We start from the raw sequence: 17510 nt of genomic DNA, 5'->3' as shown, positions 1-17510 counted from the left end.
AAGCCATCACTTTTGTATCAGTAGATATTGTGGAGGCCCGTCTTTTCTAATTTCACAACAGTGGCGCTGAAATCTAAGCTTTTTTCTATGAGAGCAAAATCTTGGCAAGACAGCCCTCTATTATAAACAACCAGCAGACATTTGTAAGCTGTTAGAAAGCAACTTAAAACAAACCTTACTTCAGTCTTTAGCCCCATACACACTATGAGAAAATGGGGCGATTGATTGGCTGGTTTCTCTCGATGCAAGTTGGAACCGAGGATAGAAACAATGTATGAAAATTCTCATACGACAAAGGCTTTCTTTTTGTTATTTGCTGTTTCTGATCATGGGCAGTCTTTTGGACCTAATATTTCTCATATGAAAATCGTACGAAAACAGTACACATTAAACGAAAATCGTTAGTTTTGTTCCCGCACGAGAAAAATTCGGAAATTTCCTTTTTGGAATCGGCTGTCAAAAGTTGTGTACACGCTATTAGAAAATCGTACAATCGTTCCTCAGGCGAAAATGTTCACCTGATTTTCTTATAGTGTGTACGGCCATTTGTTGCGAACTTGGAGGATTTTTTAGCTACTTGCTGCTATTCTCTAAATATTATCTAAAGATATGCCGTGCCAGGATGGACAGGCAGGCTCAGTCATTTATATATACTTGATCGGACCTCTTCCAGGTTGGGAGTGCACAGCCTGCCCGCTCAGGCGTGCAGTGTGACCCTCCTGTGAGTGTTATGTCCACTAGTCAGAGAGGAATACTGTTACTGGGATCGGTAACTGGGCTATAATGTGATCCCTATGATTGGTCATAGCGATCACATCATAACAATGTAAGCAACCTGTCATGAATGACTTTCCATTCATGAATAGCTTGCTTACTGTTGTGATTTGTGATTGGCCCATGTGATTAGCTTAGCCAATCACAGATCACAACAAAAAGCAAGCTGTTCATGAATGGTTAACCCATTCAGAACAGCTAAAACTATTGCTTATACAGTGATCATCATGGCATAAGCAATAACAGCATAAAAAAAAAATACCAGAGTTTAACCACTTGCCAACCAGCCGCCGCAGTTGTACTGCGGCAGGTCGGCAGGTTCCCACGAATTGCTGTAAATGTACAGTGGTTCGTAGGAGCGCTCCTGTGGGCGCAGGCAACGCCGAAAGGCACGTTCCCCCGTCCTGCCTGCGCCCACTTGACAGCGGGAAAACCGAGGTGCGAGGTCAGCGGCCGTGATTGCCGCTGGGCACCCGCGATCGCTCCCCGTGGAGAGAGATTGGCGGTCTGCCGTTGTAAACACAGCAGACTGTTGTTCTCTCTGCTATCAACACAGAGCCCCTGTGTTCCTGCTATTTAGGACACAGGTCTCTGTGTTGATGTTACAAGCCCACCCCCTAGGCACCCTAGGCTCACACTTAACCCTTTGATCGTCCCTGGGTTAACCTCTTCCCTGCCAGTGTCATTATTACAGTAACAGTATTATACCAGTGGATATACCAGCAAAAGCAAAATGGGTGGAGGATATTGGGACCATATCAGATGCTCAATGGGCAGAGGCATTGTCAATGTTATCTATGGTCTCCCTATCCCCTACACATAGTTTGAATTATTTATAGAGCATAGATCTTATCATAACCCAGAAAAGTTGTTTAAGTGGCGAAGGCGGGACAAAGCAATATGCCCAAAATGCAATCAGGACCCTGAAAATTGAATACATATGCTATGGTGGTGCCCTAATCTGCATCGCTATTGGCAGGAAGCAATCTCTATTATTAATTTGGTTTTTGGGGTGGGTTTATTAGCGGAACACAGGTTAGGCTTGCTGACTCTATTGGATAGAACAAGAATAATACTTTTGTTGCGATAGCACGGTGTCTTTTTATTGCCCGTAAACTTATTGCAGGAAAGTCGCTCATACCTCATCCCCCAACAGTTGAAGGGTGGATAACACAAATTGAGGAGAATATACTTAAAGAAAAATTGACTTTCTTGCATAGAGGTTGTCCAGAGGAATTTGTTAAAATCTGGAAGAAATGGTTGATCATTGATCATTGATGTGAACTGAGCAGGGGATGATGAAGGGGGGAGTGTTGGGAGCAGAAAATGTGTGTGTATATATATATATATATATATATATATATATATATATATATATATATATATGTAAAAAAAAAAATTTTCTTTTCTTCTTTTCCTGTTTGGGTTTGTGGGGTACTGTGTATATGAGGAAATGTTTATGTGTTGTATAAAAGAAAATGTTCAATAAAAAATTACGTGATTAAAAAAAAAAAAACAATTATAAAAGAAAATTTGGCCATTTATTAGGAAATTGAATATTTAAGTATAAATACAGATGTACCATTTTTATTGTTCCAGTTTTCAGCATTTTCTCTTGGTATGTTAGTAATTACTCCCCCGAGATGTAAATCAGAGGAAGATCTGTAGTTTTCTCTCCATGCAGACACAGGAAACTGTGAAGGTCTTTGGAGGCCTGGTTCATAGTCACGAGACTGCAGAGTTGCATTGCCATAAATATTACCCCTATCACTTCGCAGTTTTGAAGTATAACCTGTGTAACTAAGAAAACATACCAGTAAATTAAAAACATTGCATTGATAAAGTCTGTTTTAGCTTTATATGTTATTTATAAAGTTCTTATACCTTAGTCAAAAACATTTGCTGCAATCGACCCCCTTCTGAAGCACTCACACCATTGCTCGTCATTGCTATACCATTGTATAGTATAGTATATACATATTGTAAATGGCGCACCTTTAATGACTGTGGTAAATCATGCATGGCACAGGGACACACAGAAAAACTCCCAAGCAGGTTTGTCCTGCACTTTTAGGCCTCATGCACAATGGACATTATAAAAACGCCAGTAGCTTTGTAGTGAGTTTTTCAGCGTTTTTTAACTTTTTTGCATTGGCGTTTTTGAGCGTTTTTTGGCGTTTTTAGCTAAAAATCACCTCTGCTATTTTAGTAACTCCACAATTCCCCACAATGCAATGCTTGCCAGAACTGCATCGCATGGGTGTTCACATCCATGCGATAAGATTTAGGTGCGGGGAAAAAAAGGGTCCTACAACATTTTGGTGAAAATGTGGACCCTTTTTTCCCCGCATCAAAATCGCATTGCATGGGTGTGAACACCCATACGATGCGATTCTGTCAAGCTCACTGCATTTTGCAATCTGTTTCGGGGATGTCGTTCATGGAACATTAAGCCCCCGTTCACATCAGACAGATTTGACATGCGATTTGACATGTCAAATCGCATGCCAAATCAGAGCCTATTGCCGGTCACGTCACTATGCAAATTGGTGCAACCCTTACATAGTTTCTGAGGTTGAAAAAAGACATCAGTCAATCCAGTCAACCCTGACTTTGCGGTGCCGCACCAATTCCCAGAAGTAGTTTCTGCACTACTTTTGGCGACTTCAGGGCGAATTCCATAGACATCTGTGCATGAACCCGTACAGATGTCTGTCCAATCGCCCCCTAAGTCACATTGAAATGCGAATTTGAAATGGTGCGCGTTCAGCTAAATTATTTCAAACCCTCCCTCAGTGTGAATCGTTGCCGTTGCCAGCAATAGGCTCCGATTTGACATGCAATTCGACATGACAAATCGCATGCCAAATTGGCACAATGTCAACAGGGCTTCATGTTCCATGAACAATACCCTGAAACAGATTGCAAAATGTAGTGTGCTTGCCAGAATTGCATCGCATGGGTGTTCACACACATGTAATGCAATTAGGTGTGAAGAAATAAAGGGTCCTACAACATTTTGGTGCAAATGTGATGCAATTTGAGTCATACAAAATATACGTTTCAAATCGCATCGCACAGACATCACATGTGATGTGCACAGGAATGCGGTGCGTTTTTGGTGCAAACCACATGCGGTGTTCAGCATGCACCAGTGTGAACCCAGGCTATGTTCCATGAACGACACCTCCAAACAGAACCCAGGCTTAAAAAAGCGATGGAACCAAAAACATCAAAAAACACCAGTTAGCGTTTATCTGCGTTTTTTTGGCATTTATCAGCGTTTATTGACGTTAGAGCATTTTTACAGTTGAAAAACGCCACTCAAAACCCACCAGTTTTGAATTTTCTTTTTAAAGCCAGAAACGCCCCCGTCAAAAACTGCTGATAACAGCCTATGTGTGCATGGACACATAGGATAACATGCTGGAGAGTTTACTGGCTGCAGAAAAAAACATCTGACGCCAAAAACAGCCGCTGTAAAAATGCCCAGTGTGCATGAGGCCTTATTTAGCAGTGCAGCTAACACATGTTCTATGCAGGAGGGCTTTATACAGCAAGTCTTTAGCATAAAACATCTGCTTGTCTGAACCACTAACTAAACATAGGTCACTTCCTAACTCATAATGCTAATAGTATTAACCCAAATTGGTTCTCCGAAATAAACAGGCAGCATTTGTACCTTTGGTGTTCTATTGTTATCAGTCTTTCCAGCCAGCAGCAGGCTCTAACAGCAGAGAAGGTGATAAAAGAGGAAGCCCTGAGCACCAGCCAGTTCAGATATAAAAGTGCCTGTGGACAACTGAGACTTATTAATAAGGTCTGGTCAACGGGTAAGTAATGGACCAAGGCAAGGCTTTTTTTCTCAGAGGTGCAGGTACTCCTTCCCTCTGAGTCACCCTTGTCTCGGCCCCCTACCCACCTCCGAGCAACGTTCCATGGTTCCACCCCCTATGCACCTCCCAGCATCGCCCTTTTAAAGGAATACAGAATCAAGTATCATTTTATGGTGCTTTGTATTGAATTTGTTAACCACTTCAGGACCGGAAGGTTTTACCCCCTTAATGACCAATCGCCATTTTTTGCGATTTGGCACTGCGTTACTTTAATGGACAATTGCGCAGTCGTGCGATGCTGTACCCAAAAAAAATTGATGTCCTTTTTTTCCCCACAAATAGAGATTTCCTTTGGTGGTATTTGATTACCTGTGCAATTGTTATTTTTTGTGCTATAAACAAAAAAAGAGTGACAATTCTGAAAAAAAACGAAAAAAAAAAAAACAATATTTTTCACATTTCCAATAAAAAAAAAAAAATTAAATCTAATTTTTTCATCATTTTAGGCCAATTTGCATTCTGCTACATACTTTTGGTAAAAAAAATCCCAATAGGCGTATTTTGATTGGTTTGCGGAAAAGTTATCGTGGCTACTAGGGGAAAGATTTATGTAATTTTTATTTGTTTCATTTTTTTTACTAGTAATGGCGGCGATCAGCGATTTTTAGCAGGACTACGGCATTGCAGCAGACAGATCAGACCCCTAACTGACATTTTTGACATTTTTGGGGGGACCAGTGACATTACTACAGTAATCAGTGCTAAAAATATGTACTGTTACTGTAATAATGACACTGGCAGGGAAGGGGTTAACTTAGGGGCGATCAAAGGGTTAAGTGTGAGCCTAGGGGGTGTTTTCTAACTGTGAGGGGGATGGGCTTGTGGAATCAACACAATAGGAGGATCACTGGTGCTCTGTGCGGATTCCAGAGAGAACAATGGTCTACTGTGTTTACAACACCTCTCTTCATGGGGAGCAATCGCGGGTGCCCTGGCCTCATGAATCAGCTTCCCCGCTGGCTAATGGGGGCACACACGCCCCCTCAGGATCTCTCCCGCGGATCGCTGTACAGGTATGGCGATTCACGCAGCTGAGCCAGCCTGCCGCAGTATATCTGCGGCGGGAAGTCAGCAAGTGGTTAATGATAACAAGACAAACAGTAAAATAGATCCCCTGTAGCCAACAACAATAGCCTTCCCCCAGCAACAATGGCCCCCCGCAACCAATTACCCCCCAGCAACATTAGCCCCCCCCGCAACAAATACCCCCCAGAAACAATAGTCCCCCCAGCAACATTAGATCCACCCCAGAAAAAATACAACCCGAGAGGGTTTGTCCGCCAGTGGCAATAGATTCATCTAAGCAACAATAGACCCCCCGCAACAGAATAACCCCCAGCAACAATAAACCCCCCTGCAACAAAATAATCCCCAGCAACCAAAAGATACACCCCAGCATCACTAGACCCCCCCTGCAAACAAAATAACCTGCAGCAACAATAGTTCCACCCCAGCAACAATAGAGCCCCTCCCCCAGCAAAAATACACCCCAAGAGGATTTGTCCACCAGCAACATTACATCACTGAGCAGCCAGCGTTAATGGACTCTCAGATAGCCAGAAAAAACAGACCTCTCCCTCAACAGTAGATCCCCCCTAGCAAAAATGAACCCCCACCAACAATAGATTCCCCACACCAGCAAAAATAGACTCCCCCCAGCAACTACAGATCCCCTAGCATCAATAGACCATCTAGCACACTTCAGCACCTCTTGCCATTACATACATGTAATGCTAGAGGTGCTGGAACTGCGTTCCCCCACGTTCCTGCTGAAAAAAAGCCCTGGACATAGGAATGGAGGTTTATTCCCACCCATAGCTCTACAAAGCCTTTAGAACCCAGGCCAGAAGGTATTAATATTCTGAGAAAACAACATGCTACTGTCTCCATAGGAGACACAAACTCGGGAGCCCCTGACCATGTGTGTGAGAGATTTGTAGATGGCATATATACACCGTCCACAATCCTGACACCCAGTGCCTCACAATCATACAGTATCTCAAAAAAGTGAGTACACCTAGTGATGTATTTAGGTTTTGTGCTGCCCTAGACCTGACTAAACTCGCGCACCCCCTAATTTAAAGATGACCACCCCTTCCTGCCAAGGCCACACCCCTTCCTGTTTAAGACCCCCCCCCTGTCATCTGCAAACCATGCCTTCCTCTTAAGGCTTCACCAAGGCAGCGGCTGGTGTGAATGGACCCTAACCTGTGTTGAGAGGCTTTTGCCTGCTTCAAGTTGGTTTTCCATACCTATGCAATTCTTTTGGAATGCAAAATCTGCATCAAGCACAGGTAAATGCAGGTCAGAAAGGAGGTCAAGTGCACCTGTCAATGAATTCTGAATGATCACTGAAACATCCCAAACTGATGTCAGAACAAATGCCATTGCCAAGTGATAACAAAAGCACTTCCAGTGGTGGAAGTGCTCATATTCACCTGATAAAATACCCCTAAATGACATCACATTGGGCCAGCAGATAGGGTTGGGCTAAATACATATTTGTGGATTATTGGACATACAATGCTGATCTGGCAACAGATAGCTGTCAGTGCCATTTTTCCAAGGAGGAACACTGAGGATGGGGACCTGCCCAACTACAGTTCCATTTGAAGGTGGTCATGTGACATTCACAAATCAGTTTAATAGTCAAAGCATTAGCAGTCAATCAGGCCAAAAATTACCCCAAAATTTGTCAACACACAGACTGAAAGATCTTTTACTTGTGTATGTTTAATTACAATACATATTGCTAAATAAAACAGGATTAACTGGCATTAAGATTTTCCTATAGAGAAAAACCTAAGACAAATAAGCAGGTTGCAAAAGCCATGAACAAAATAGTATATGTTCCAGCTTTACTTCTCATCCAGAAGACTACAAAAGCCCGGTATGCCGCAGAGGAGGGTAGGCGGAGCATTAGGCTGCTAAGACCCGTTGCCAGAGCCACACTTACTAGTATTGGCGGCCGCCAGTTTTATTGAGTGCAGCCGCCAGTCATTGGCCGCCGGCCAGTATTATCATACTGACAGCAGAGCTGCCGCTTTATGGGGGCGCCAGACCGATTTGCCTCCTAGGCCCTGCCACTCGGCCCAGTCCGGCCCATAAGACTGACAAGTGGTGGGGACTCTTTTCGTGCAGGAGCCAGGAGGAGGATGTTTTTTTCATGCGGGGGCAGCTTTTTTGACGCCCCCCACCCTGCAAAGTGCCGCCCTAGGCCTGGGCCTTGTTGGCCTAGGCCAAGATACAGCGTTGAGTACACCCTTCACATTTTTGTAAAAATTTTATTATATCTTTTCATGCGACGACACTGAAAAAATGACACTTTGCTACAATGTAAAGTAGTGAGTGTACAGCTTGTATAACAGTGTAAATTTGCTGTCCCCTCAAAATAACTCAACACACAGCCATTAATGTCTAAACTGCTGCCAACAAAAGTGAAAATGTGCAAATTGGGCTCAAAGTGTCATTATTTTGTGTGTCCACCATTATTTTCCAGCACTGCCCTAACCCTCTTGGGCATGGAGTTCACCAGAGCTTCACAGGTTGCCACTGGAGTCCTCTTCTACTCCTCCAGGATGACATCACAAAGCTGGTGGATGTTAAAGACCTTGCACTCCTCCACCTTCCGTTTGAGGATGCCCCACAGATGCTCAATAGGGTTTAGGTCTGGAGACATGCTTGGCCAGTCCATCACCTTTACCCTCAGCTTCTTTAGCAATGCAGTGGTTGTCTTGGAAGGGTGTTTGAGGTCGTTATCATGTTGGAATACTGCCCTGCTTCCCAGTCTCCGAAGGGAGGGGATCATGCTCTGTCTCAGTATGTCACAGTACATGTTGGCATTCATAGTTCCCTCAATGAACTGTAGCTCCCCAGTGTCGGCAGCACTCATGTAGCCCCAGACCATGACACTCCCAAAACCATGTTTGCCTGTAGGCAAGAAACACTTGTCTTTGTCTACAGTGCCTTGAAAAAGTATTTATGCCCTTTGAAATTTCCCTCATTTTGTCATGTTGTAACCAAAAACGTAAATGTATTTTATTGGCATTTTATGTGATAGACCAACACAAAGTGGCACATAATTGTAAAGTGGAAGGAAAATGATAAAATTGTTTTCAACATTTTTTACAAAACAATATGTGAAAAGTGTGGCGTGCCTTTGTATTCAGACCCCCTGAGTCAATATTTTGTAGAACCACCTTTCGCTGCAATTACAGCTGCAAGTCTTTTTGGGTGTCTCTCTACCAGCTTTGCACATCTAGAGAGTGAAATTGTTGCCCATTCTTCTTTGCAAAATAGCTCAAGCTCTGTCAGATTGTATGGAGAGCGTCTGTGAACAGCAATTTTCAAGTCTTGCCACAGATTATCATTTGGATTTAAGTCTGGACTTTGACTGGGCCATTCTAACACATGAATATTATTTAACCACTTTACCACCGGAGGATTTTCCTGCTAAAAGACCAGGGGTTATTTTGCGATTTTTTACTGCGTGACTTTAACGGACAATCGCGCGGTCGTGCGACGCTGTACCTAAACGAATTTCACGTCCTTTTTTTCCCACAAACAGAGCTTTCTTTTGGTGGTATTTGATCACCTGTGCGATTTTTTGATCACGCGCTATAAACAAAAAAAGAGCGTAATTTTTGCAAAAACAACAATATTTTTCACTTTTTTTTATATGAAATTCCCCCAAAAAAAAATGTAAAAATCAAAATTTTTTAAAATTTTCGGCCAATTTGTTTTACGCTACCTATGTTTGGTAAAAAAAATCGCAAAAAGCGTATTTTGATTGGTTTGCGCAAAAGTTATCGCGTTTACTAACAAAGGGAAAGATTTTTGTCATTTTTGGTGTTTTTTTTTTTAACGAGTAATGGCGGCGATCTGCGATTTTTTTTGCGGTACTGCGACATTGCGGCGGACAGATCGGACCCTTGACTGACATTTTTGACACTTTTGGGGGTACCAGTGACATTACTGCAGTAATCAGTGCTATATATATGCACTGTTACTGCAAAAATGACACTGGCAGGGAAGGGGTTAACAGTATTGGACAGGGAGGGGTTAAGTGTGTCCTAGGGGCGTGATTCTAACTGTGTAGGGACATGTCTACTAGTGTAAAAACAAAGATCAACAGTTCTACATAGTAGAACTGTTTGATCTTCACTTTTACACAGGGAGAACTGACAGGTGGCTTGTTTACACAAGCCGCTCTGTCTTTCTCCCGCTGTAGCGGCGATCGTAGTGTGACCGGCGGACATCGGGTCCGCCAGTCACACTCCCGCACTCCTCCGTGAACGAGCCGAGGCGGGCGCGCGCCTCGGCGGGCGCGCGCCCGCCCGCTATTGGCTCTGGAAGGAGTGACAGGCGAGCGACGTAGACCTACGTCACTCTGCCTGGCCGGGGCCGACTGCCGCAGTAAATATACTGTGCGCAGTCGGCAAGCGGTTAATCTAAACCATTCCATTGTAGCTCTTGCTGTATGTTCAGGGTCGTTGTCCTACTGGAAGGTGAACCTCTGCCCCAGTCTCAAGTCTTTTGCAGACTCCAACAGGTTTTTTTGAAAGACGGCCCTGTATTTGGCTCCATCCATCTTCCTATCAACTCTGACCAGCTTCTCTGTCCCTGCTGAGGAAAAGCATCCCCACAACACAATGCTGCTGCCACCATCGTAGTTCACGGTGGGGATGGTGTGTTCAGGGTGATGTGCAGTGTTAGTTTTTTGCCACGCATAGCGTTTTGCTTTTAGGCCGAAAAGTTCAATTTTGGTCTCATCTGACCAGAGCACCTTCTTCCACATGTTTGCTGTGTCTCCCACGAGGCTTCTCGCAAACTGCAAACGGGACTTCCTATGGCTTTCTTTCAACAATGGCTTTCTTCTTGTCTCTCTTTCATTAAGACCAGATTTGTGGAGTGCATGACTAATTGTTGTCTTGTTGACAGATTTTCCCGACCCGAGCTGTGGATCTCTGCAGCTCCCCCAGAGTTACCATGTGTGTCGCTCTCTCTTCTCTCTCCCCCCCCCCCAGGGTGTTGCCAGCCAATAGGAGCACTAGGTTGTGTGTCCTCCAGCCGGCCTTTCTCCTCTTCCTTCCTTGCTATGCCACTGGAGCTCTGGTATCTACTTGATCCCCCTTTGACCCCCCCACTGCTGGCTGTGTGTGGGCAGCTGGTGACAGGGGAAGCTGCATGTGTGAGCACTCTGCCCCCTCCCACTTGGATGTGCCTTTCACTAAGGATCATGGGATATATAGTCCATAAAGGGGCGCAGTGCAATGTAAGTGAATGGCTACAACCAGTGGCGTAGCGTGGGGGGTGCAGGGGGGCCGGGCCGCACCGGGCACAACATCTGGGGGGGGCGCATCCGCAGTGTTACTCTTGTCTGTCTGACTTTGACATACACAGTTCACACACTGTCTGCGGCTGCCTCCATCTTTAGGCTGGGATATGTCCAGCGCAGCCGCCTTATGGCTGAAAATGGCGGGTCGGGGCGGGGCTGGACTGTGCCTCCCCTGTCCATTGGCGTAGGGTGGGGTGGCATTGCAAGCCAAGCCCCGCCTATGCCGCCTCTCTTCACTGCTCAGTCAGTTTAGCAGCGAGTGAGTCAGCAGCCTGGTGCTGTCACAGAGTGTTTTTTTTTTCTAATCACCTGATTAGAGCCAGAGGCTCTAATAGGCTTCAAAAAAAGGTGGACCTGGGGCGCAGAGCAGTGCGCCCGGAGGCCACCCATTGTGTGACAATAGCGAATGAAAATTCGCTGTTGTCACACGGATCCTCCTCCTGGCCAATCAGGAAGCGGGTCTGAGACCTGCTTCCTGATTGGCCGAAAGGTGATCGCATGCCATTGGCCGAGGAGTAGGCAGGAGGACTCTGAGACGCGGGGAACTAAGGAAAAGCCGCCGCTGCAGGTAAGTCTCTCTGCATTGAAGGGGGCATGCTGGTCTGTCTGCATTAAAAGGCGGCACGATGATCTCTCTGCATTGAAGGGGGGCACGCTGGTAATTCTGCATTGAAAGGGAGCACGCTGGTCTCTCTGCATTGAAAGGGGGCACACTGGTCATTCTGCATTGAAAGGGGGCACGCTGGTCATTCTGCATTGAAAGGGGGCACACTGGTCTCTCTGCATTGAAAGGGGGCACGCTGGTCTCTCTGCATTGAATGGGGGCACGCTGGTCATTCTGCATTGAAAGGGGGAACGCTGGTCTCTCTGCATTGAAAGGGGGCATGCTGGTCATTCTGCATTGAAAGGGGGCACGCTGTTCATTCTGCATTGAAAGGGGGTACGCTGGTCATTCTGCATTGAAAGGGGGCACACTGGTCTCTCTGCATTGAAAGGGGGCACGCTGGTCCTTCTGCATTGAAAGGGGGCACGCTGATCATTCTGCATTGAAAGGGGGCACGCTGGTCATTCTGCATTGAAAGGGGGCACGCTGGTCTCTCTGCATTGAAAGGGGGCACGCTGGTCATTCTGCATTGAAAGGGGGCACGCTGGTCTCTCTGCGTTGAAAGGGGGCACGCTGGTCATTCAAACTTGTATTTAGATGCATTTTACTTTAATTACATTAGTATTTTCATAACAAACAATACATGTGCTTAGGGGGTAAGGGTTTATTTAACTAATCTAGTGGAAGAGACTCGAGTGCTAAAATCCCGCGGGTTAGGGGGCGCAAATTACTTGCCTTGCCCCGGGTGATGACAACCCACGCTACGCCACTGGCTACAACACCCAGGATTCTCTGCAAATAGGAAGAGGAAAGGGACAGCATTTTCCCAGGCAACCTACGCGAGATCAGGGCTGACAGTGCAGGGTAACTAGTGCATGAGTGCCTGTTGCTGTGAATGCCTACACAGAGAGCAGAGCCTGGTGTGCAGGGACAGGAGCTGAGCATACTTGCTGTGTCCTTAGAGCCCAAGGATGGAGCCCGTGAGGACCAGAGCGAGAGTCTGAGTCACAGACATTCACTGTATCCTCGGACCGGAGCTGGGGAAACCCATCACAGCGTGTGCCTACAGCATTGAGGACCTGATTGGTGAGTACTTGATTGGGAGGACATGATAGTGAGGAATGAGACTTCTGGGACAGCAGGCTGCCAAATGATTTGGACTAGACCTGTGATGAGCAGAACTACACAGCCCAACCCCTCCTGCATACAGTTAATGCCTATAAAGACTGTTCCTTGCCTAGCAGCCCACCAGCCATGCATGGTACAGTGTTAAAGGGACAGCTAAAAATGAAAGCGCCCCGTCCCTCTGAGTTTGCGCGCAGAATCGAACGCATACCTAAGTCAAGCCCACATATGTAAACGGTGTACAAACCACACATGTGAGGTATCGCCACGATCGTTACAGTGAAAACAATAATTCTAGCACTAGAACTCCTCTGTAATTCTAAACAGGAAACCTGTAAAAAAATGTAAAATGTCCCCTATGGAGATTTTTAAGTACCGTAGTTTGTCACCGTTCCACAAGGATGCGCAAATTTGAAGCATGATGAGTTAGGTATCTATTTACTCAGCGTAACATCATCTTTCACATTATACAAAAAAATTGGGCTAACTTTACTGTCCTTTTTTTAAATTTAATTCATGAAAGTGTATTTTTTTCCAAAAAACTTGCGTTTGAAACACCGCTGCGCAAATACAGTGTGACAAACTATTGCAACGACTGCCATTTTATTCTTTAGGGTCTCTGCTAAAATACACATATATATATATATATATATATATATATATATATAAAATGTTTAGTATTTACTAGCAAAAAATACTATTTTAAACTTATAAACAACAAATTTCAGAAAAAAGCCTGGTCCATAAGTGGTTAAAAGAGGCGGTGAGGAGGACGTCGACTATCTTCCTGTCAGTAGCCTCTGGAGAGCGATCCAAACACTGACTTCAAAGGCATGGGAGATTTAGGCACATTTAGGCACATGTCTAAAACTATCCTTAACCACTTAAGCCCCGGAGGATTTGGCTGCTCAAAGACCAGGGCCTATTTTGAGATTCGGCACTGCGTGACTTTAACGGACAATTGCGCGGTCGTGCGATGCTGTACCCAAATGAAATTGATGTCCTTTTTTTCCCACAAACAGGGATTTCTTTTGGTGGTATTTGATCACCTGTGCGATTATTATTTTTTGCGCTATAAACAAAAAAAGAGCGTCAATTTTGAAAAAATAACAATATTTTTCTAATTTTTTTTATATGAAATTCCCCCAAAAAATGTAAAAAATCAAATTTTTTTTTAACATTTTAGGCCAATTTGTTTTCTGCTACATATTTTTGGTGAAAATCGCAATAAGCGTATTTTGATTGGTTTGCGCAAAAGTTATTGCGTTTACTAACTAAGGGAAAGATTTATGTCATTTTTATTGTTTTTTCTTTTAACTAGTAATGGCGGCGATCTGCAATTTTTTTTTGCGGGACTGCGACATTGCGTCAGACAGATTGGACCTCTGACTAACATTTTAGACACTTTTGGGGGTACCAGTGACATTACTACAGTAATCAGTGCTATACATATGCACTGTTACTGTAAAAATGACACTGGCAGGGAAGGGGTTAACTTTATTAGAGATCCAGGGGATAAGTGTGTCCCTAGGGGCGTGCCTCTAACTGTCAAGGGGCGTGGCTTTTGATGTAATCACAGAGACATACGATCCTACATAGCAGGGTCATATAGTCTCTGCAGTTACATCAGGGAGAATGACAGGTGGCTTTGTTTACATCAGCCGCCTGCCTTTCTCCCTCTCCAGCGGGAGATCGCGAATGGCCGGCGGACATCGGAGCCGCCGGTCACTCGCACGGGGTTGCCCGTGAACGACGCGCGCTCGCCCCCTACAGGCTCCTGGGCAAGCGATGTAGTACTATGTCGCTTTGCCCAGGAGGGGCTGACTGCCGCAGTAAATGTACTTGCGGCAGTCGGCAAGTGGTTCCAAAAATTGTTTTTTAAAATGAATGGCTCATTGACATGGGTTCTCTAGCCCCCACAATGTGAATGAGCAGTTTGTTTGTGCGGTTGAGGTGGTCTATTACTCAATGGGTACGCAGTGGCTGTATTAATGTAGCCTCAGGTTCTGATTTGACATGTGTTAGTGATTGGCTCTGCATGCACACTGTCTGTGTTCAGGCCGTACATGCGCATCCACACGTCTGTCAGATTAGGACCTGCAGCTGTGTTCATACAGTTGCTGCGTCCCCATAGCATAACATAGGCTGCCTGCACACAGCTTCAGCCACATAAAAAAAAACACTGATTCACACTGTACAAGCCTCATGGCCCATGTGACCTCATTCACACACAGCTTTATTTATTACCTCAATACAGTTTTATCTTTTAGATTTAGCAGGAATTTTAGTATTTTCGGGTAGTAGCTACTATCCTCCTGCTACTTGTTAAGGGCGGTTGATAGAAGAGCTCTCCTGGAGAATGGGAGAGACTATGATGAGGGGAGACTGGTGACAGTGAGGGGGGCACTGATGTGTGGGAAGCAATGGGGGGGGATCACTGACAATAGGGCTCTGATGAAGGGGAAACTGATGAGGAGGACTTTGATTGGGGGACGCTAATGAGGGAACTTCAATGTGGGGGCTCTGATGGCGAGGCTCCAATGATATATACTATATTATACACTGAGCCCATAAGCAGTGGCGGCCCGTGCATAGGGGGCGCCAGGGCGCCACCCCCCCTAAAAAAAAGGAAAAAAAAATGCCAAAAAGAACAATAAAGTTATGGAAAAAAAAATCGGTTCGCCGGCCTATGTGGTGGCTAAAGGGGGGATGGGGTTTACGACCCAGAAGAGGCAGCGATTGGCTGCCTTCTGGGGGCGTAACCTGGGCACAGGAAAGAGCGCTTGGCCACCCCCACCTTCGTGATATCCTGGCTGTGATTGGTCCAGTCTCCAGCCTGGACCAATCATCAACCAGGACATCCGATCGCTGACGTCACAATGGGGGCGGTGCCGGTGCGTGCATCAGTCACTCACCGTCACCGCCGCTCACCTTCCCGCCGGTTCCCGCCGCAGAGAAGAGGAGAGGCCGAGATGAGGGAGAAGCCACTCACCTTCCCGCCGCCGCAGAAGAGGACGAAGTATCGAGGAGGGGAGAAGCCAGTGCCGGGAGCCGAGCCGCCGCAAGGTAAGTGCATTGGATTGAAGGGAGCACGCACGCTGGTCTCTGCATTGATTGGGGTACAATGCTGTGGCACTCTGCAATCATTGGGGTACAATGCTGTGGCACTCTGCAATCATTGGGGTACAATGCTGTGGCACTCTGCAATCATTGGGGACAATGCTGTGGCACTCTGCAATCATTGGGGTACAATGCTGTGGGCACTCTGCAATCATTGGGGTACAATGCTGTGGCGCTCTGAAATCATTGGGGTACAATGCTGTGGGCACTCTGCAATCATTGGGGTACAATGCTGTGGCACTCTGCAATCATTGGGTACAATGCTGTGGGCACTCTGCAATCATTGGGGTACAATGCTGTGGCACTCTGCAATCATTGGGGTACAATGCTGTGGCACTCTGCAATCATTGGGGTACAATGCTGTGGCACTCTGCAATCATTGGGGACAATGCTGTGGCACTCTGCAATCATTGAGGTACAATGCTGTGGGCACTCTGCAATCATTGGGGTACAATGCTGTGGCACTCTGCAATCATTGGGGACAATGCTGTGGCACTCTGCAATCATTGGGGTACAATGCTGTGGGCACTCTGCAATCATTGGAGTACAATGCTGTGGCACTCTGCAATCATTGGGTACAATGCTGTGGCACTCTGCAATCATTGGGGTACAATGCTGTGGCACTCTGCAATCATTGGGATACAATGCTGTGGCACTCTGCAATCATTGGGGTACAATGCTGTGGCACTCTGCAATCATTGGGGACAATGCTGTGGCACTCTGCAATCATTGGGGTACAATGCTGTGGGCACTCTGCAATCATTGGGGTACAATGCTGTGGCACTATGCAATCATTGGGGTACAATGCTGTGGGCACTCTGCAATCATTGGGGTACAATGCTGTGGCACTCTGCAATCATTGGGTACAATGCTGTGGGCACTCTGCAATCATTGGGGTACAATGCTGTGGCACTCTGCAATCATTGGGGGACAATGCTGTGGCACTCTGCAATCATTGGGGTACAATGCTGTGGGCACTCTGCAATCATTGGGGTACAATGCTATGGGCACTCTGCAATCATTGGGGGACAATGCTGTGGGCACTCTGCAATCATTGGGGACAATGCTGTGGCACTCTGCAATCATTGGGGACAATGCTGTGGCACTCTGCAATCATTGGGGGACAATGCTGTGGGCACTCTGCAATCATTGGGGACAATGCGGGGACAATGCTGTGGCGCTCTGCAATCATTGGGGACAATGCTGTGGCGCTCTGCAATCATTGGGGACAATGCTGTGGTGCTCTGCAGTGATTGGGGACAATGCTGTGGCGCTCTGCAGTGATTGGGGACATTGCTGTGGCGCTCTGCAGTGATTGGGGACAATGCTGTGGCGCTCTGCATTGAAAGGGGCTCGCACGCTGAACTCTGCATTGATGGGGGCATGGAACAGTGTTCATTGCATTGAAGGGGGCACAGCACAGTTGCATTGAAGGGGACACGCACGCTGAACTCTGCATTGTGGGGGCACAGCACAGTGTTCATTGCATTGAAGGGGGCGCAGAACAGTGTTTATTGCATTGAAGCGGGCACAGCACAGTGTTTATTGCATTGAAGGGGGCACAGCACATTGTTCATTGCATTGAAGGGGGCACAGCACAGTTGCATTGAAAGGGGCATGCACGCTGAACTCTGCATTGTGGGGGCACAGCACA

The 17510-nt window shown here is 46.1% G+C and overlaps 1 protein-coding gene across 1 annotated transcript in view; it reads right to left on the bottom strand.

Annotated features, from left to right (window-relative positions):
* LOC309546507 (ciliary microtubule inner protein 2B-like) overlaps nucleotides 1-17510 on the bottom strand; it is a 32717-nt gene that overhangs the window by 13671 nt on the left and 1536 nt on the right. The window contains exon 2 of the mRNA XM_082246247.1: nucleotides 2357-2574. Within this exon, the coding sequence (XP_082102373.1) occupies nucleotides 2357-2574 (218 nt within the window). The remainder of the gene's footprint in view (nucleotides 1-2356; nucleotides 2575-17510) is intronic.

Source organism: Pelophylax lessonae, assembly GCF_965119305.1.
Source record: "Pelophylax lessonae genome assembly, chromosome: 1".
Classification (NCBI taxonomy): domain Eukaryota; kingdom Metazoa; phylum Chordata; class Amphibia; order Anura; family Ranidae; genus Pelophylax; species Pelophylax lessonae.
This window is presented reverse-complemented; position numbering and strand designations above follow the sequence as displayed.